At 40.4% G+C, this 17153-nt stretch overlaps 1 protein-coding gene across 1 annotated transcript in view; it reads left to right on the top strand.

Moving 5' to 3' along the window:
• Positions 1-17153, top strand: part of MED13 (mediator complex subunit 13) — a 123876-nt gene that overhangs the window by 14615 nt on the left and 92108 nt on the right. Inside the window, exon 4 of the mRNA XM_023204666.2 lies at positions 16706-16851. Within this exon, the coding sequence (XP_023060434.2) occupies positions 16706-16851 (146 nt within the window). The remainder of the gene's footprint in view (positions 1-16705; positions 16852-17153) is intronic.

Genomic DNA, 17153 nt, shown 5'->3' with positions numbered 1-17153 from the left:
GAAAGAATCTCAGTCTGTTGCCCAGGTGGGAGTGCAGTGGTGTGATCTTGGCTCACTGTCTCGGCTCACTGCAACCTCCACCTCCTGGGTTCAAGTGATTCTTCCGCCTCAGCCTCCTGAGTAGCTGGGATTACAGGCATCTGCCATCACACCCAGCTAATTTTTGTGTTTTTAGTAGAGACAGAGTTTCGCCATGTTGGCCAGGCTGGTCTTGAACTGACCTCAGATGATCCACCCACCTCGGCCTCCCAAAGTGCTGGGATTACAGGGGTGAGCCACTGTGTCCGGCCTATTTATGTATTTATTTTTAAGTTCTGGGATACATGTGCAGAACGTGCAGGTTTGTTAATTAGGTATACATGTGCCATGGTGGTTTACGGTACCTGTCAGCCCATCATCTGGATTTTAAGCCCAGTATGCATTAGGCATTTGTCTTGATGCTCTCCCTCCCCTTGCTCCCTATCCCCTGACAGGCCCCGGTCTGTGATGTTCCCCTCCCTGTATCCATGTGTTCTCATTGTTCAACTCCCACTTATGAGTGAGAACATGTGGTGTTTGGTTTTCTGTTCTTGTGTTAGTTTGAGGATGATGGTTTCCAGCTTCATCCATGTCCCTGTAAAGGACATAAACTCATTCTTTTTTTTTGAGACAAAGTCTTGCTCTGTCGCCCATAGTGGAGTGCAGTGGCACGATTTCAGCTCACTGCAACCTCCGCCTCCTGGGTTCAAGCAATTCTCCTGCCTCAGCCTCCCGAGTAGCTGGGATTATAGGCACCCGCCACCACGCCTGGCTCATTTTTGTATTTTTAGTAGAGAAGAGATTTCACCATGTTAGCCAGCCCGGTCTCGAACTCCTGACCTCAGGTAATCCGCCCACCTTGGCCTCCCAAAGTCCTGGGATTACAGGCATGAGCCACCATGCCCAGCCGAAGTGGCTGCAGACCCCCATCTCTTTAAAAAAAAAAACAAAAAAAACAGGTGGGCACAGTGACACACACCTGTAGTCCCAGCCACTCTGAAGACTGAGATGAGAGGATTGCTTGAGCCCAGAATATTGAGGCTGCAGTGAGTTAGGATTGTGCTGTTGTACTCCAGCCTGGGCAACAGAGCAAGACCCTGTCTAAAAAAAAAAAAAAATTAAAAATATAACTTTTTTTTTTTGAGATAAGGTCTCTCACTTTGTCACCCAGGTTGGAGTGCAGTGGCACAGTCATGGCTCATTGCAGCCCAACCTCCCAGGCTCAAGTAATCCTCACACCTCAGCCTCCCACATAGCTGGGACCACAGGTACACACTACCATGGCTAGTTAATTTTTGTAGATTTTGTAGAGACAAGATATCACCATGTTGCCTAGGCTGGTCTTGAACTCCTGAGCTCAAGCTACCCACTTTCTTCGGCCTTGCAAAGTGCTAGGATTACAGGCATGAGCCAATGCACCTGGCCGAAAATACAACCTTTTTTTTCTTTTTTGAGACAGAGTCTTGCTCTGTCACCCAAGCTGGAATGCAGTGGTGTGCAAGCTCAGCCTCCCGGGTTCACGCCATTCTCCTGCCTCAGCCTCCTGAGTAGCTGGGACTACAGGCATCAGCTACCACGCCCGGCTAATTTTAGTATTTTTAGTAGAGACAGGGTTTCACTGTGTTAGCCAGAATGGTCTCGATCTCCTGACCTCATGATCTGCCTGCCTTGGCCTCCCAAAGTGCTGGCTTAACACGCTTGAGCCACCGTGCCTGGCCCGAAAATAAAACTTTTAACTGGAGATTTTCATGAATCCAACAGATTCTGCTTGTTATTTAACCACGTAATTGAACACCAGTGTTTTTCCATGGGCTGACCCATTTAGGAGGGGAACTAAATTAAGATTGTATTTTATTAGTGAAGTGTTACCAGAAATAGTGTATGCTCTTTCGAGTTACTCTTGAACCATAGTTGTGGTATAAAAACTGACTTTATTCTGGAAAGATAAATGCTGGTCCTCAAATCTCTTTTTTGCAGGAACTTTCTTACCCTTTTTCCTTCTATGGAATAGCAAGGAGAAAAACCAAGCAACTAAGTCTGTCTTTGAGTTATGATATGGGACTTCTTTTCTGTTGAATTCAGTGGAATGATATAGGGAAGGTAGATAAATATTAATTATAAATTAATGCGTCTCTAGACTATTCTGAAACATAAGTATCATATAGACTGTTTTTGTTTACTAATCAATTCACTTTTGGTATAAGTATTCTGAAAAAAGAACAAGAGTTGTAAAAAAAGAAAATTGATGCTGTGAAACTAGTTTGACCTGAACAAAGGAGAAAATAATATTCCTTACCTTTTTATCTTCTTCCTTTCTTTAAAATTTTTAAATAAAAATTCTCATTTTCTGATAATCTGGACCTACATGTGATGTAGTTGTCTGTTTAACTTTAACAGTCTTCAGGGACTGAAAGAGAGGAAATGGAATCAAATACTAGGGATATAGCTAGGTTACCTGTAAAGAATCCCACAAGTATAAGAGTAACCACAGGAACGAACCAGTCTTCAGTTAATTGGTTAAAAGAATGATGACCAGTGTTTTCTTGAATAGTTTAGGTGTTTTCCTACATTGCTGGGGACTGGATCACATGGCAGACATTGAGTTTTCTAGTGAGCCCACAAGTAAATGGGTTGTAATAAGTACCATTGACTTATTGTAGGTTTTAGAGTCTTCTATAAAAGATATTCTGAACTTGTGATGTTTGAGAGTGCATTTGAATAAGATTATCTTGAATAAGAACTTTCTTTTTTTTTTTTCCTTTTTTTAAAAATAGAGACAGGGTCTTGCTTTGTGCCCAAGATGGATTGCAGTAACGCAATCATAACTCATTGCAGCCACAAACTTCCAGGCCTAATTGGTTCTCCTACCTCAGCCTCCGGAGTAGCTGGGATTACAGGCACACGCCACCCACGCCTGGCCAAGGACTTTCTTAAGATTGTGTTTGGTTAAGCTTTTTGTCATGTTGAATCTGTTGTAGCCATTTAGCTGAGTGTGCAGTAAAGTTTATTTAGCAAAAGTTTTAAATGCTTCTAGGAGGATATACAGAATAGAAAGATACTAGTAAAGAATTCTTTTTTTAGACAGCTAGTTCAGTATCTTACGTATATATTGACATAGGAGGTTTTGTTAAGTGGCAGATGAGATTGTATAGGAGGGAAATACATTAATAGGGAGCATGTTTGATTTTAATATATACTTTAATCTTACCCCATTCCCTCAACTATATATAATTGATTTCTATGGAAAAAATATGTTGTCAAATCTTTTTTGATGTATTTATGTAAAATAGTTACCTTTAACTCCAATTTTAAAAGGCAATATAGGGTAGACGTGGTGGCTCACGCATGTAATCCCAGCACTTTGGGAGGCTGAGGCAGGCAGCTCATGAGGTCAGGAGTTAGAGACCAGCCTGATCAACATGGTGGAACCCTGTCTCTACTGAAAATACAAAAATGAGCCAGGTGTGGTGGCACATGGCTGTAATCCCAGCTACTTGAGAGGCTGAGGCAGGAGAATCACTTGAACCCAGGAGGTGGAGGTTGCAGTGAGCAGAGATCGCGCCACTGCACTCCAGCCTGGGCGACAAGAGTGAAACTCCGTCTCAAAAAAAACAAAAAAGGCAATATAGAGTATTACATGTTATATATGTGTGTCTGTCTGTATTACATTATGTGTATACATATTGACATACAATAGAATATAATAAATCCTTGCTGGATATAACATAAAATAGGATTAAATGTTTGGTTCAATATGTTCTAAGCCTTTGTATTAGAATAATTAGAGCCCTGGAATTAATTAGTAGTAAAGAACTTTGTCCACAGAGAGTGATAAAGTTTTGGTTTTGTGGGATAAAGCAGTAAAAGTTCACAGGAAGGAAAGGATGGCTACTGTTAATGGCTATTGTATTGGGCAGTGTAGATGTAGAACATTTTCATCATTGCGGAAAGTTATTTTTTCAGGTGGTATTGCTTACACAAGAACCTTTATATTTATAATTAAGACGGTACTTTTGGTACTTCAATAAAGAAAATCAAATTTTTTTAAGGAAGTAAATGAAAGAATATGCTTTAAATTTCACCCATAAAGCTATGTTTATTTTCTGCCACATGTATGGCTTTTACATTATCTCATGATCTCCAAAACTGATTAAAAATAGGCACCATGAGATGTAAGTCTCCACTGGAAATGTTTTATTAACTATTAGTAGCATTAGGATGTCCTTTGGTTGGGTTTCTCACTGTCTCTGAAAAGGCAAATTTCTAGAGAAGCTAGGAGCTATTGCTATTAGGTTTTTTTATGGATTCATTTCCTCTCTTCCTGTCATCTAATGTAGTACTGTCCAGTAGAAGTATAATGTGAGCCACATATGTAATTTAAAATTTTCTTCGAGGCACATATAAAAAGTTAAAAAAACTAAATGTATAGGCAAAATTAATTGTAATATATTTTTAAATTTAGTATGTCCAAAATATCATTTCAGCATATAATTAAATATACAGAAGGTATTAATGAAATAGTTTACTTTTTGTGCTGTCTTTGAAATTAGGTTTGTGTACTATGCTTAGAGTTTATCTCAGTTTGGATTTTAAGTCACCAGTAGTTATATGTGTGTATTGGCTGTTGTATTTACAACACAGTTCTAGGGCTTTAAGCCTAGTTGAACTTGGTAGTATTTGTTGGTGAAAGGTACCTTCTCTGTTGGTCAGTGAACTCTTCTGGAATTGTATGCTAAATTGTGAGTATGCTCTAGAATCTCAAAGGCAAGAAGAATCTCATACCTTGTATCAGTCAGGGTACCAACTCTCTGCTAAATTAGGTGTAGTTACTTCAGCAGACTGGATGTGCCTTTTTATTGTTTTCCCTGTAGCCTACGTATGATGTTTTGTCCTTAATGTCTGTCATCAAGATGATTATGTATCATTTCTGAAGTCTTAGTGATGATGTCACTAGAATTTGCGTGGTCAGTTTTCTACATTTTCATGCTTTCTAGAACATTTATGAGAAAAATTAAATGCTAAGAAAGACTTTTCTTTCTCCTATTTTTCCTCCTTGTTGAGATTTTCTTACCATAATTTTTCTTTCTTTCTTTTTTTTTTTTTTGGAGACAGGGTCTTGCTTTGTCTCCTAGGCCAGAGTGCAATCTTAACTCACTGCACCCTCTACCTCCCAGGCACAAACAATTCTCTTGCCTTAGCCTCCCACGTAGTCGGGACTTTCAGGAGTGCGCCACCGCACCTAAGTTTTGTAATTTGGGTAGAGATGGGGTTTCTCTGTCGGCCATGTTAACTAGGCTGTTCTCTAACTCCTGGCCTCAAGTGATCCTCCAGCCTCAGCCTCCCAAAGTGCTGGGATGACAGGTGTGAGCCACCATGCCCAGCCTTTCTTACCATAATTTCTTTCTATGATTCTTACTGTAGACGCTTACAAATCTGTCCAAGCTCATACAGCTATCAAGTATTGGAGCTGCATTTTAGGCATGAAAAATATGAGATAGATTATTGACCCTATAGACCTGTATGTCTCCTACACATATTTTTTTTTTTAAGTTATAGGAAATAGTAAAAACAGTACTTAGAAACAACAATAAAAAGCAGCATTTTGCAGAACACTTGAAGTGGTAAACCAGAATAATGTTGCTTTCTAAGTTTTTTTTTTTTTTGAGACAGAGTCTCGCTCCGTCACCAGGCTGGAGTGTAGTGGCGCAGTCTCAGCTCTCTGCAACCTCTGCCTCCCAGGTTCAGGTGATTCTCCTGCCTCAGCCTCCCAAGTAGCTGGGATTACAGGCGTGTGCCACCACGCCCAGCTAATTTTTATATTTTTAGTAGAGTTGGGGTTTCACCATGTTAGCCAGGATGGTCTCGATCTCTTTTTTTTTTTTTTTTTTTTTTGAGATGGATTCTTGCTCTGTCGCCCAGGCTGGAGTGCAGTGGCCAGATCTCAGCTCACTACAAGCTCCGCCTCCCAGGTTTACGCCATTCTCCTGCCTCAGCCTCCCCAGTAGCTGGGACTACAGGTGCCCACCACCTCGTCTGGCTAGTTTTTTGTATTTTTTAGTAGAGACGGGGTTTCACAGGGTTAGCCAGGATGGTCTTGTGACCTTGTGAGCTGCCCGTCTCAGCCTCCCAAAGTGCTGGGATTACAGGCTTGAGCCACCGCGCCCGGCCTTGATCTCTTGACGTGGTGATCCACCTGCCTCGGCTTCCCAAAGTGCTGGGATTACAGGCCTGAGCCACCGCGCCCGGCCACTTTCTAAGTATTATTTACCGTATAATGTAAGTAATATGTTCACTGAGCGAGCAGAAATATGTACAGGATTTACAGGTAAGATGTTAACTTCTGGAGTTTAGTATGGATCTTTTGTTCATGGAGCTATGTTAATAATACCTGATACTGGTATTATACCTTTAAATTTAAGAATTTAAAACAGGCCGGGCGTGGTGGCTCAAGCCTGTAATCCCAGCACTTTGGGAGGCCGAGACGGGTGGATCACAAGGTCAGGAGATCGAGACCATCCTGACTAACACGGTGAAACCCCGTTTCTACTAAAAAATACAAAAAACTAGCCGGGCGAGGTGGCGGCGCCTGTAGTCCCAGCTACTCCGGAGGCTGAGGCAGGAGAACGCCTTAAACCTGGGAGGCGGAGCTTGTAGTGAGCTGAGATATGTAAACCCGAGAGGCGGAGCTTGTAGTGAGCTGAGATCCGGCCACTGCACTCCAGCCTGGGTGACAGAGCCAGACTCCGTCTCAAAAAAAAAAAAAAAAAAAGAACTCTTGCCGGGCGCGGTGGCTCACACCTGTAATCCCAGCTCTCAGGGAGGCAGAGGCGGGAGGATAGCTTGAGCCCAGGAGTTCGAGACCTGCCTGGGTGATATAGCGAGACCCCGTTCTCCACAAAAAGAGAAAAAGAAAAAGACAAAAAAAAAAAAAAAAAGAATTTAAAACAGTTACTCTGAAGGCTGTAGAAATACAAATAAATGATTCCCAAACTTGTCTGGATGTGGGAATCACCTGGAGAGCTTACAAAAAAATTATTGATGCTTATGCCTTAACCTGGGCTGTAATCTGGGCTTTGGAATTTTTAGAGGATCCTAAAAATGTAAGACAAGTTTAGAAACTTTTGAATTCACGGAATAAAAATAATCTCAGAATTAAGATGGCTAGGGGAGGCTGGGCACAGTGGCTCATGCTTGTAATCCCTGCACTTTGAGAGGCCAAGACAGGAGGATTGCTTAAGCTCAAGAGTTCAAGACCAGCCTGGACAACATAGTGAGACCTCATCTCTACAAAATATAAATTTAAAAAATTAACTGGGCATAGTGGCTCACACCTGTAGTCCCACTTACTTGGTTGGCTGAGGCAGGAAGATTGCTTGAGCTCAGGATGTGGAAGTTGCGGTGAATTCTGATCACGCCACTGCACTCTAGCCTGAGTGACAGAGCAAGGCCCTGTCTTAAAGGAAAAAAAAAGATGAATACAGTTTCTTTTTATTGTGGTAAAATGTACATAACGTAAAACTTAATAATTTTTCGGTGTATAGTTCAGTGGCATTAAGTACGTTCACATTGTTAACCATCACCACTATCTATCTGCAGAACTTTTTCATCATCTGAAACTGAAAGTCTACTCATAAAAGAGTGGTAGCTCTTCAATTCTTCTTTTCTTGAGCTTCGTGTAACCACCATTCTACTTTGTCTAGAAACTTGACTGTTGTAGGTACCTCATATGAGTGGAATCATGTAGTATTTGTCCTTTTTTGTCTGGGTTATTTCAGTTAGCATGAAATCTTCAAGATTCATTTACGAAGCATGTGACAGAATTTCCCTTATTTTTAAGGCTGAATAATATTCTATTGTATGTATATACCACATTTTGTTTATGTATTAATCTGTAAATGGTATTTGGGTTGTTTTCACCTTTTGGTTATTGTGAATAATGCTGCTATAAACATTGGTCTGCACATCTCTCATCAAGTCCCTGCTTTAAGTTCCTTTGGGTGTATACCCAGAAGTGGAATTGCTGGATCATATGGTAATTCGAAGTATAATTTTTGGAGGAATTTCCATACTGCTTTTCATAGTGGCTGCACTATTTTACATTCCCAAAGGCAGTGCAGAGGTGTGCCATTTTCTCCACATCCTCATCAACACTTGTTATTTCCTGTTTTTTTTTTAAAGCTATTTTTATGGGTGTGAGGTGGTATCTTACTGTGTTTTCGGTTTGCATTTCCCTAATGATTAGTGATATGTTGAGCATGTTATGTGTTTATCGGCCATTTGTATGTCGTTTTTGGAGAAATGACGGTTGAAGTCTTTTGCCCATTTTTTTAATTGGTTGATAGGGTGTTTAGAGTTTGAAGTCAGCATTCCCTTTACTAGTATTATGATTTTAACACAAGCCCTTTAACCTCTTTGTACCTCAGATTCTCTACTTGCGAATGGGATATCATTTTTCTGTAGCTTCTTAATACAAATGCTAGAAATAGGTTTGATGTGGCATTGCCTAATCTAGCATACATATGGAATTGTTGGTGTTAGAGCAGCTAGCTTTAATCTATAAGCATGTCTTCATTTTCTGTTTTAGAAATAATCTTTTGATTAATTTCAGTACTTAATTTGAGGAACATTTTTTCCACAATGGAAGATTGTTCAAGTTTCATTTATAAAATTCTGCCTCATTCATAACTTTTTGTTTTAGATATTGCAGTGTAAGCTCATGGAGAGCAAGTGTTCTCTGCAGTCCTTTATAGTAGCTAATAATACTTTGGATTCTTATTGTAGTGATACTTTTTTTTTTTTTTTTTGAGACGGAGTCTTGCTCTGTGGCCCAGGCTGGAGTGCAGTGGCCGGATCTCAGCTCACTGCAAGCTCTGCCTCCCGGGTTTACACCATTCTCCTGCCTCAGCCTCCTGAGTAGCTGGGACTACAGGTGCCCGCCACCTCGCCCGGCTAGTTTTTTGTATTTTTTAGTAGAGACGGGGTTTCACCGTGTTAGCCAGGATGGTCTCGATCTCCTGACCTCGTGATCCGCCCGTCTCGGCCTCCCAAAGTGCTGGGATTACAGGCTTGAGCCACCGCGCCCGGCCACGTTTTTGTTTTAACTCTACTTTTCTGAGTGTTAAATACCAAAAATGTTTGATGGGATGATATGAATAACATTTCTTCTTGGAAAAAAAGCACATCCAAATTCACTGTGTTGGTATTTTCTGATTGTTTTATAATATTCTCTGACTAGAATGTTACCTTTAATATAAGGATTTCAGAGATTTGAGTGTGGTGGTGTACACCTGTAGTTCCAGCTACTTAAGAGGCTGCGGCAGGAGGATCACTTGAGGTCAGGAGTTTGAGGCTGTAGTGCCTCACGACTGTGCCAGTGAAAAGCCACTGCACTCCTGCCTGGGTAACATAGGGAGACCGCCATCTGTTTAAAAAATTTCAGGCCGGCACAGTGGCTCACGCCTGTAATCTCAGCACTTTGGAGTGCCAAGGTGGGCGAATCACCCGAGGTCAGGAGTTCAAGACCAGTCTGGCCAATACATGGTGAAACCCCATCTCTAGTTAAAAAATAAAATACAAAAAAACCAGCCGGACGCAGTGGCAGGTGCCTGTCATCCCAGCTACTTGGGAATCTGAGGCAGGAGAATTGCTTGAACCCAGGAGGCGGAGGTTGCAGTGAGCCAAGATCATGCCATTGCACTCCAGCCTTGGTGACAAGAGTGAAACGGTCTCAAAAAAACAAACAAACAAAAAAAAATCTCTGCTGGGTGCAGTGGCTCATGCCTGTAATTATAGCACTTTGGGAGGCTGAGGTGGGCAGATCACTTGAGGGTCAGGAGTTTGAGACTAGTCTGGCCAACATGGTAAAACCCTGTCTCTACTAAAAATACAAAAATTAGCTGGGCATGATCATGGGCGCCTGTAATCCCAGCTACTCAGGAGGCAGAAGCAGAAGAATCACTTGAACCTGGGAAGCGGAGGCTGCAGTGAGCCAAGGTTGCATCACTGCACTCCATCCTGGGCAACAGAGCAAGTCTCTGTCTCAAAAAAAAAAAATCTCAAATTGTACCACACATTTAGAATATTGTTTCCCTCCAGTATCACATACAAACTTGGTTTATTTTAAACCATTGTCTGTTACAATAAGATCAGACTATTGTATACTGGGATTATATGCTAGCAGTATAGGAGGTAGTGATTTTTCTTTGATCATAGACCGCTGGGCTGGGATTAAGTGTTAGTAAATAGGGTAGTGGCAGATATGCAGTGGGAGCTGAGACCATTGGTTACATGTTTTGTATTTTGGTATATTGGATTGCTACAAAGACTCCTTGGAGACAAGTTTATCCCTTTACATCAGGAAGCCAAATTTTATTTTCTTATTTAAAAGATAAAATGGGGCCAGATGAAGTTAGTTTATGCTTGTAATCTCAGCACTTTGGGAGGCCAAGGTAGGGGATTGCTTGAGGCCAGGAGTTTGAGGCCAACCTGGGCAACATAGTGAGCCCCCGCCCCTGCCATCTCTAGCAAAAAAACAAAAATTAGGTGGGTATGGTAGCACACACCTGTAGTCCCAGCTACTCAAGAGGGTGAGATGGGAGGATTGCTTGAGCCCAGTAGTTTGAGACCGCAGCAAGCTACGATTGTACCACTGCACTCCAGTGAGAACCTTGTCTCTAAACCATAAAATTAAAAAATAAAGTGGGTAAGTGCTCACTGGAAAGACTGTTAGGAAAGTTGAAAGATGACTTTTATGATTTTATACATACTAGAGTAAACTTATTTTCCTAAATAACATTTAAGATAGGTCAAATTAATGTATTTTAAAACATTTCCGATATTACAATATTTTCAGAAAAATAGGTTTTTAAAATGTTAAAAATGCTTTTAAAATAATTTTTAAAATCTTTTCAAATGCTTTGTCATGAGAAAAATCCATTTTAAATAGATTTTTTTTTTTGTTTGGAGACCAGAGGGCAGTGGTGTCATCATAGCTCACTGCACCCTCAACCTCTCAGGCTCAAATGTTCCTTCTACCTCAGCCTCAGCCTCTCGAGTAGCTGGGACCACAGACATGCACCACCCCACCTGGCTAATTTTTAATTTTTTTGTGGAGATGGGGTCTTACTGTGCTGCCCAGGCTGGTCCCAAACTCCTGGGCTCAAGCCCAACTCCTCTTGCCTCAGCCTCCCAAGTGCTGAGATTACGGGCATGGCTGGCTGTTTTTAAATTATCTTATTTAATATTTCGTGTATAAAATGAAACAGTTGAAAGCTGTGTTTTTAAGAATTATACTCCACTGATTAAAGGGAACAGTAGATAAAATTCAGGTCTCCTAGCCGCTTTGTCTTTTTTTTTTTTTTTTTTTTTTTAATGTTTGAGATGAAGTCTCACTCTGTTTCCCAGGCTGAAGTGCAGTGGCAAGATCTCGACTCACTGCAATCTCTGCCTCCCTGGGTTCAAGTGGTTCTCCTGCCTCAGCCTCCCGAGTAACTGGGATTACAGGTGTGCACCACCACACCCAGCTAATTTTTGTATTTTTAGTAGAGACGGAATTTCACCATGTTGGCCAGGCTGGTCTCAAACTCCTGGGCTCAAACGATCTGCCTGTCTTGCCCTCCCAAAGTGCTGGAGTCTTGCTCTGTCACCCAGGCTGGAGTGCAGTGGTGTGGTCTTGGCTCAGTGCAACCTGCGTCTCCTGGGTTCAAGCGATTCTCATGCTTCAGCCTCCTGAGTAGCTGGGATTACAGGCGCACACCACCACACCCGGCTAATTTTTTTCGTATTTTTAGTAGCGATGAGGTTTTGCCAAGTTGGCCAGGTTGGTCGCAAACTCCTGGCCTCAGGTGATCTGCCCACCTCAGCCTCCCAAAGTGCTGGGATTACAGGTGTGAGCCACCGCGCCTGGCCCTCTTTGTCTTTTAAAGATAAGAGGCTGTTATAGGTTATTGCTTTTACTTATAAATATTCTTGGAAGTATTGGCAGTTTAGATTTTAAAAATTTACTGTTCAGTAGCTAAGTAAGCACACAGCTTTCATAATCATTTCTGTAGCATACTTACCCTAAAATTAATCAAATTACAATTTCTCTATATAGTAGATTATTCTTGCTTGAGTCTCTTCTCTCTCTCTGTCTCTCTCTCTCTTTTTTTTTTTTTTTTTTTAAAAGAAATGGGTCTCACCCTGTTGCCCAGGCTGGAGTGCAGTGGTTATTCACAGACTCAAAGTGCACTGCATGATTGAACTGTTGGCCTCAAGTATCCTCCCACCCTCAGCCTTTTGGGTAGCTGGGACTACAGGCGCTCACCACCACACCCAGCTCTTCCTTAATAAATGTTTTCCTTAGCATGGTATTTTTAGTTAATAATTCTTAGAATTCTTTTTAAAGATTTGCCTCCCTACCAAGACATGCATTAGTCGTCTAAGGTTGCCTGAAAAACATGTAAAAAGCTTGTAATATTGAAAATTACATAGTAATTCCAGCTGGTTGACTATCAGTTTTTCATTTAAGCTTTTAGCATTTGGTCTTGCTTTTAGATTCTCATGTCCTTTATTATAGTTAAGAGAGAGAAATGCTTTGAGAATTGGTTTCTGCCTGTGTTGTATGTCAGTACATATAATAAGCATAATGGACATATTCTTCTCAGAATTATTAAATATTAGTGGTTTTCTAAGACAAAAATACTGTTTAGAAATTATCTTTTATGTATTTACATACTTTGTAACTCATCCTCAGTTATATAGAAAAATTGTGTCAGAAAAGAGGACATTCAAAAGAAAGGAAAGCACAGATATGGCTATGTGTGCATTCCCATGCAGAAGAAAATTTATAGCATATGATTGTTTACATTAAAAAGTTTCTTTGAGAAAAGTAAATTCATGGAGGCTTAAAACTATGAGGAAAAAACCCAAATCTTAATGTTTCAACTAGTATCAAAAATCATATTTGATGTTTATAACAGGATATTAGAGTCACACTCTGGATTTGATCTTTTCGCTGAGGCAGTGTAATGGCACCATGTATTTGTTTCATTTTCCAACCCTGCTGGTCCTGAGTTACCTATATTCTTTCTAAATTATGCTTGCAAGCCAGTAAGCTCTTTTCTACATTCATCTCTTTTAGTACTTTATCAAGTATAGCTCTTCAAAACCAATTTACATTTTGACTTGATCTGTTCTTTAAGTTCGTTAGGTACATTTTCTGCCTTGCACATTGTTTCTGGCAATGATTCCACAAAGTGTTTCTCTATTATATAGCATGGGTCATCATTTCCCAGTCTCTCATAGTAGCTTCCTCATCATTTCTCTAGTGTCCTAGATTACTCCCCACCCACCATTTAGTCCCAAAGCAGAAGCCACGTTTCAGATTTTTGTTTTGGCAGCACCTCACTTTTGGTACTAATTTCTGTATTGGTTATTTTGCTGTAATGAAACCATCCCCAAAACTTAGTGGCTTAAAGATAGCAGTTATGTATTCTCATTCGTGTAATTGGAGGTCAACTTGAGGTGGTGGAGGTGGGGAGTGGTTAGCCAGTTGATGCCATACTTTATGCTTTAAACTACAGATTAGGTAGAGATCTATTCCATATTATTTCTCATTCTCCTTTGGCCAGTGGGCCAGTCTGGTCATATTCTTTTATTGATTTATTTATTAAAATTTGAGATAGGGTCTTGCTCTGTTGTCCAGGCCAGTGTGCAGTGGTGCAATTATAGCTCACTGCAGCTTCATACTGCTGGGCTCAAGCAATTCTCCTACCTCAGCCTCTCGAGTGTCTGGGACTGTAGATGTGTGCCACCATGGCTTGCTGTTTTTTTAAATTTTTTGTAGAGACAGGCTCTTGTTATGTTGCCAAGCTGGCCTTGAACTCTGTACCTCAAGTGATCCTCTCAACTCTGCCTCTCCAGTAGCTGGGATTACAGTTGTGAGCTACCACATCTGGCTTTCAGTTTTTCCCTTTAAATAAGTAATAGCAATGGTCCGTTCCTGAGTGGATAGTTCTCAAAGTTATTATTAACAGTCTCTTATCTTGATTTTGTGGTTATTTTAAATATATACCCTTTTTACTAAAGCAAATGTCTTTAGTCTTCATAATTCTTCAACCAATAATTATTCCAATAAGATTAACCTTTTTTTTTTTTTAAAGATGGAGTCTCACTCTGTCTCCCAGGGTGGAGTGCAGTGGCGTGATCTCGGCTCACTGAAACCTCTGCCTCCCGGGTTCATTCAGGCAGTTCTCCTGCCTCAGCCTTCCGAGTAGCTGGAACTATAGGCGCATGCCACCACACCCAGCTAATTTTTGTATTTTTCAGTAGAGACGGGGTTTCGCCGTATTGCATGGGGTGGTGTCGAACTCCTGACCTCGTGATCTGCCTGCCTGGGCGTCCCAAAGTGCTGGGATTACAGGAATGAGCCACTGTGCCTGGCCAAGACTAACATTTTAATATAATTCAAGCAGAACAGAATGGTATTATAAATTAGAAAACCTTAAGGATTCCTGCTCATATATCCAAGTCCCTTCCCCAGAAGTAACCAGGTTGTTTTTTTTTTTAAACTTTGTTTTACTTCTGGTGGTTACTGTCATAATTCCAGAGATTTTTATACTGCCTCTGGGCCTTGATTTATCAACTTTCAACAATGTCACTGCTCTTTCTTTCTTTTCTTTCTTTTTTCTTTTAGACATAGTCTTGCTCTGTTGCCCAGACTGGGAATGCAGTGGCACAATCTTGGCTCACTTCAACTTCCGCCTCCCGGGTTCAAGCAATTCTCTTGCCTCAGCCTCCTGAGTAGCTGGGACTACAGGTGCCTGCCACCACGCCTGGCTAATTTTTGTGTATTTAGTAGAGGCAAGGTTCCGCCATGTTGGCCAGGCTAGTTTCGAACTCCTGACCTCAAATTATTCTCCCTCCTCAGCCTCCCAAAGTGCTGGGATTACAGGAATGAGCCACCATTCCCAGCCATTGTCACTGCTTTCTTAACAAGAACGATAAGTTTTTTTGTTGTTGTTGGTTTTTTACATTTTTTTTTTAGTTAAGTTTTTCTGTCAGTTATGTTAATTTTTATTTTATTTTTATTTACTTTTTTTTTTTTTTTTTGAGACAGAGTCTTACTCTGTCGCCCATGCTGGAATGCAGTGGTGCGATCTTAGCTCACTGCAGCCTCCACATCCTGGATTCAAGCGCCTCAGCCTCCCAAGTAGCTGGGATTACAGGCACCTGCCACTGCGCTTGGCTAATTTTTTGTATTTTTAGGGAGATGGAGGCTTCACCATTTTGGCCTTGCTGGTCTCGAACTCTTGGCCTCAAGTGATCCACCCACCTTCCAAGTGCTGGAATTATAGATGTGAGCCACTGTGCCCAGCCTAAAAAAATTGTATTTCTATTAAAAGCATTTTTTAGACTAGTCACATGCAGTAGTGGAAAGGGGAAAGAGTAGAACAAGTTCTGTCTGCACTAACTGAACAGTCAATTGAGGTAACTCAACTACCTTCTGTCAGTTACGTTTGTAACTTGAATAACATGCTTAAATTTGTATTTCTTGTTCTATCAAGTTTAGACATTTTGTATTGACTCCATATGTATAAGATATAGAAATTCTTAGCTCTGTATTGCTTTTCACCTCTTTTCGACCATCTATTTTCCCACTTCTGTTAACTGTAGCATTACTTTTACTATAATTTTAATTCACTATGTTCTGCTTATCCAGAAGAAATTCAAGAGGGCTTATACATATATAAAACAGGTTTTGAGCTGATTAATCATCATAGTTTAAAAAACTGGTTTTTAAAGATGAATTATTAAGATAAATGTGAGGAGAAGGAATAAGAGTTTATTAGTGTACAATCTTATCCTCTTATGGGCAATTTGACCCTTCTGAATTTTATCTTGGTGTCCTTGGGAACTTTTATTTTCCAACCTGTATACTCAGCCATATCCGAATTTCGTTAAGGTGTACTATTTTGCATATATTCTTGGTTCTAGGATGCCTTCAACTGTAAGACCCATTGTTGCTTTAAAATAATGTTATTGGTTGGGAGGGGATTGCATTAAATGATTAGCCCCATTGAAAATAAAGTGAGAAACATATTTGTATTTAGTTTCTTATATAGAGGGGAAAATAGGCAAAAATAAAAATTGAGTCACCATTAATTCTTTTGTCCGCCTTTATTTTCTTTATCCAAAGAAAACTTTTTTTTCTTAAAGGAAAAAAAAAAGAGCTGGGTACAGTGGCCCATGCCTGTAGTCCCAGCTGCTTTGGAGGCTGAGATAAGAGGATCCCTTGAGCCCAGGAGTTACGAGCCAGCCTGGGCAACATAGTGAGACCCTCTCTCTTTCTTTAAAAAAGAAAAAGAAAAAAATTGACCCTACTATTTTGGTAGCCTATCCCTTTCCAATAAACCTACTCTTCTACTTTAACTTACGGTTGTGGCTATATAATAATTCTATGTGTGAATGTACCTAACTCATTTAACTGGCCCCTCTATTTGCAGCCTTTCCTACTATAAACAGTGTTGTAAAGAACTTTTCTTATAGCTAAGTCTTTGCTCATGTCCATGATTTTTTTCCTTCTGATGAAGTAGACTTTCTGGGCAAAATAGAGTATGAATTTTTACATACTTCCTAATAAAGAAAAGCAAGTTAACATTTTTGGCCACTAGCCATCACTAAGATATAACTTTTTCTTCTTTTTTAGTGAACACTTGTCCTGCTCCTTCACCTTTTTCTTGCATGGAGACAGCAATGTTTGTACCAGTGTGGAAATTAACCAACATCAACCTGTATACCTTCTCAGTGAAGAGCATATCACCCTTGCTCAACAGTCTAATAGCCCATTTCAAGGTAGATTATTTTATTATATTAGGTAGTTGATCTTTTACTGAAAGATCCTTATTGAACTTCATAATTTTACATTTGGGGATTGATGGAATTCCCCCTGATCTTTAGTCTAATGATGATTTTGATGTCATTTACTTTCTTCTCCCCCATTAGAGTGTTACTACATTTTTAAATACAGGTATTACCAAAAATTCTTGACCATGAATGGTGAAGTAGTTTAAAGTGTTCTTTTAGATAGCGTATTGGATTTATATGTGTTAACGTTTTCAAGGTTATCTTGTGTGTCAGGTCATGTAAGCCAGGTT

Source organism: Piliocolobus tephrosceles, chromosome 16 (genome assembly GCF_002776525.5).
Source record: "Piliocolobus tephrosceles isolate RC106 chromosome 16, ASM277652v3, whole genome shotgun sequence".
NCBI lineage: Eukaryota > Metazoa > Chordata > Mammalia > Primates > Cercopithecidae > Piliocolobus > Piliocolobus tephrosceles.
Note: the sequence above shows the minus strand (reverse complement) of the source record. Positions and strands in the feature narration are given on the sequence as shown.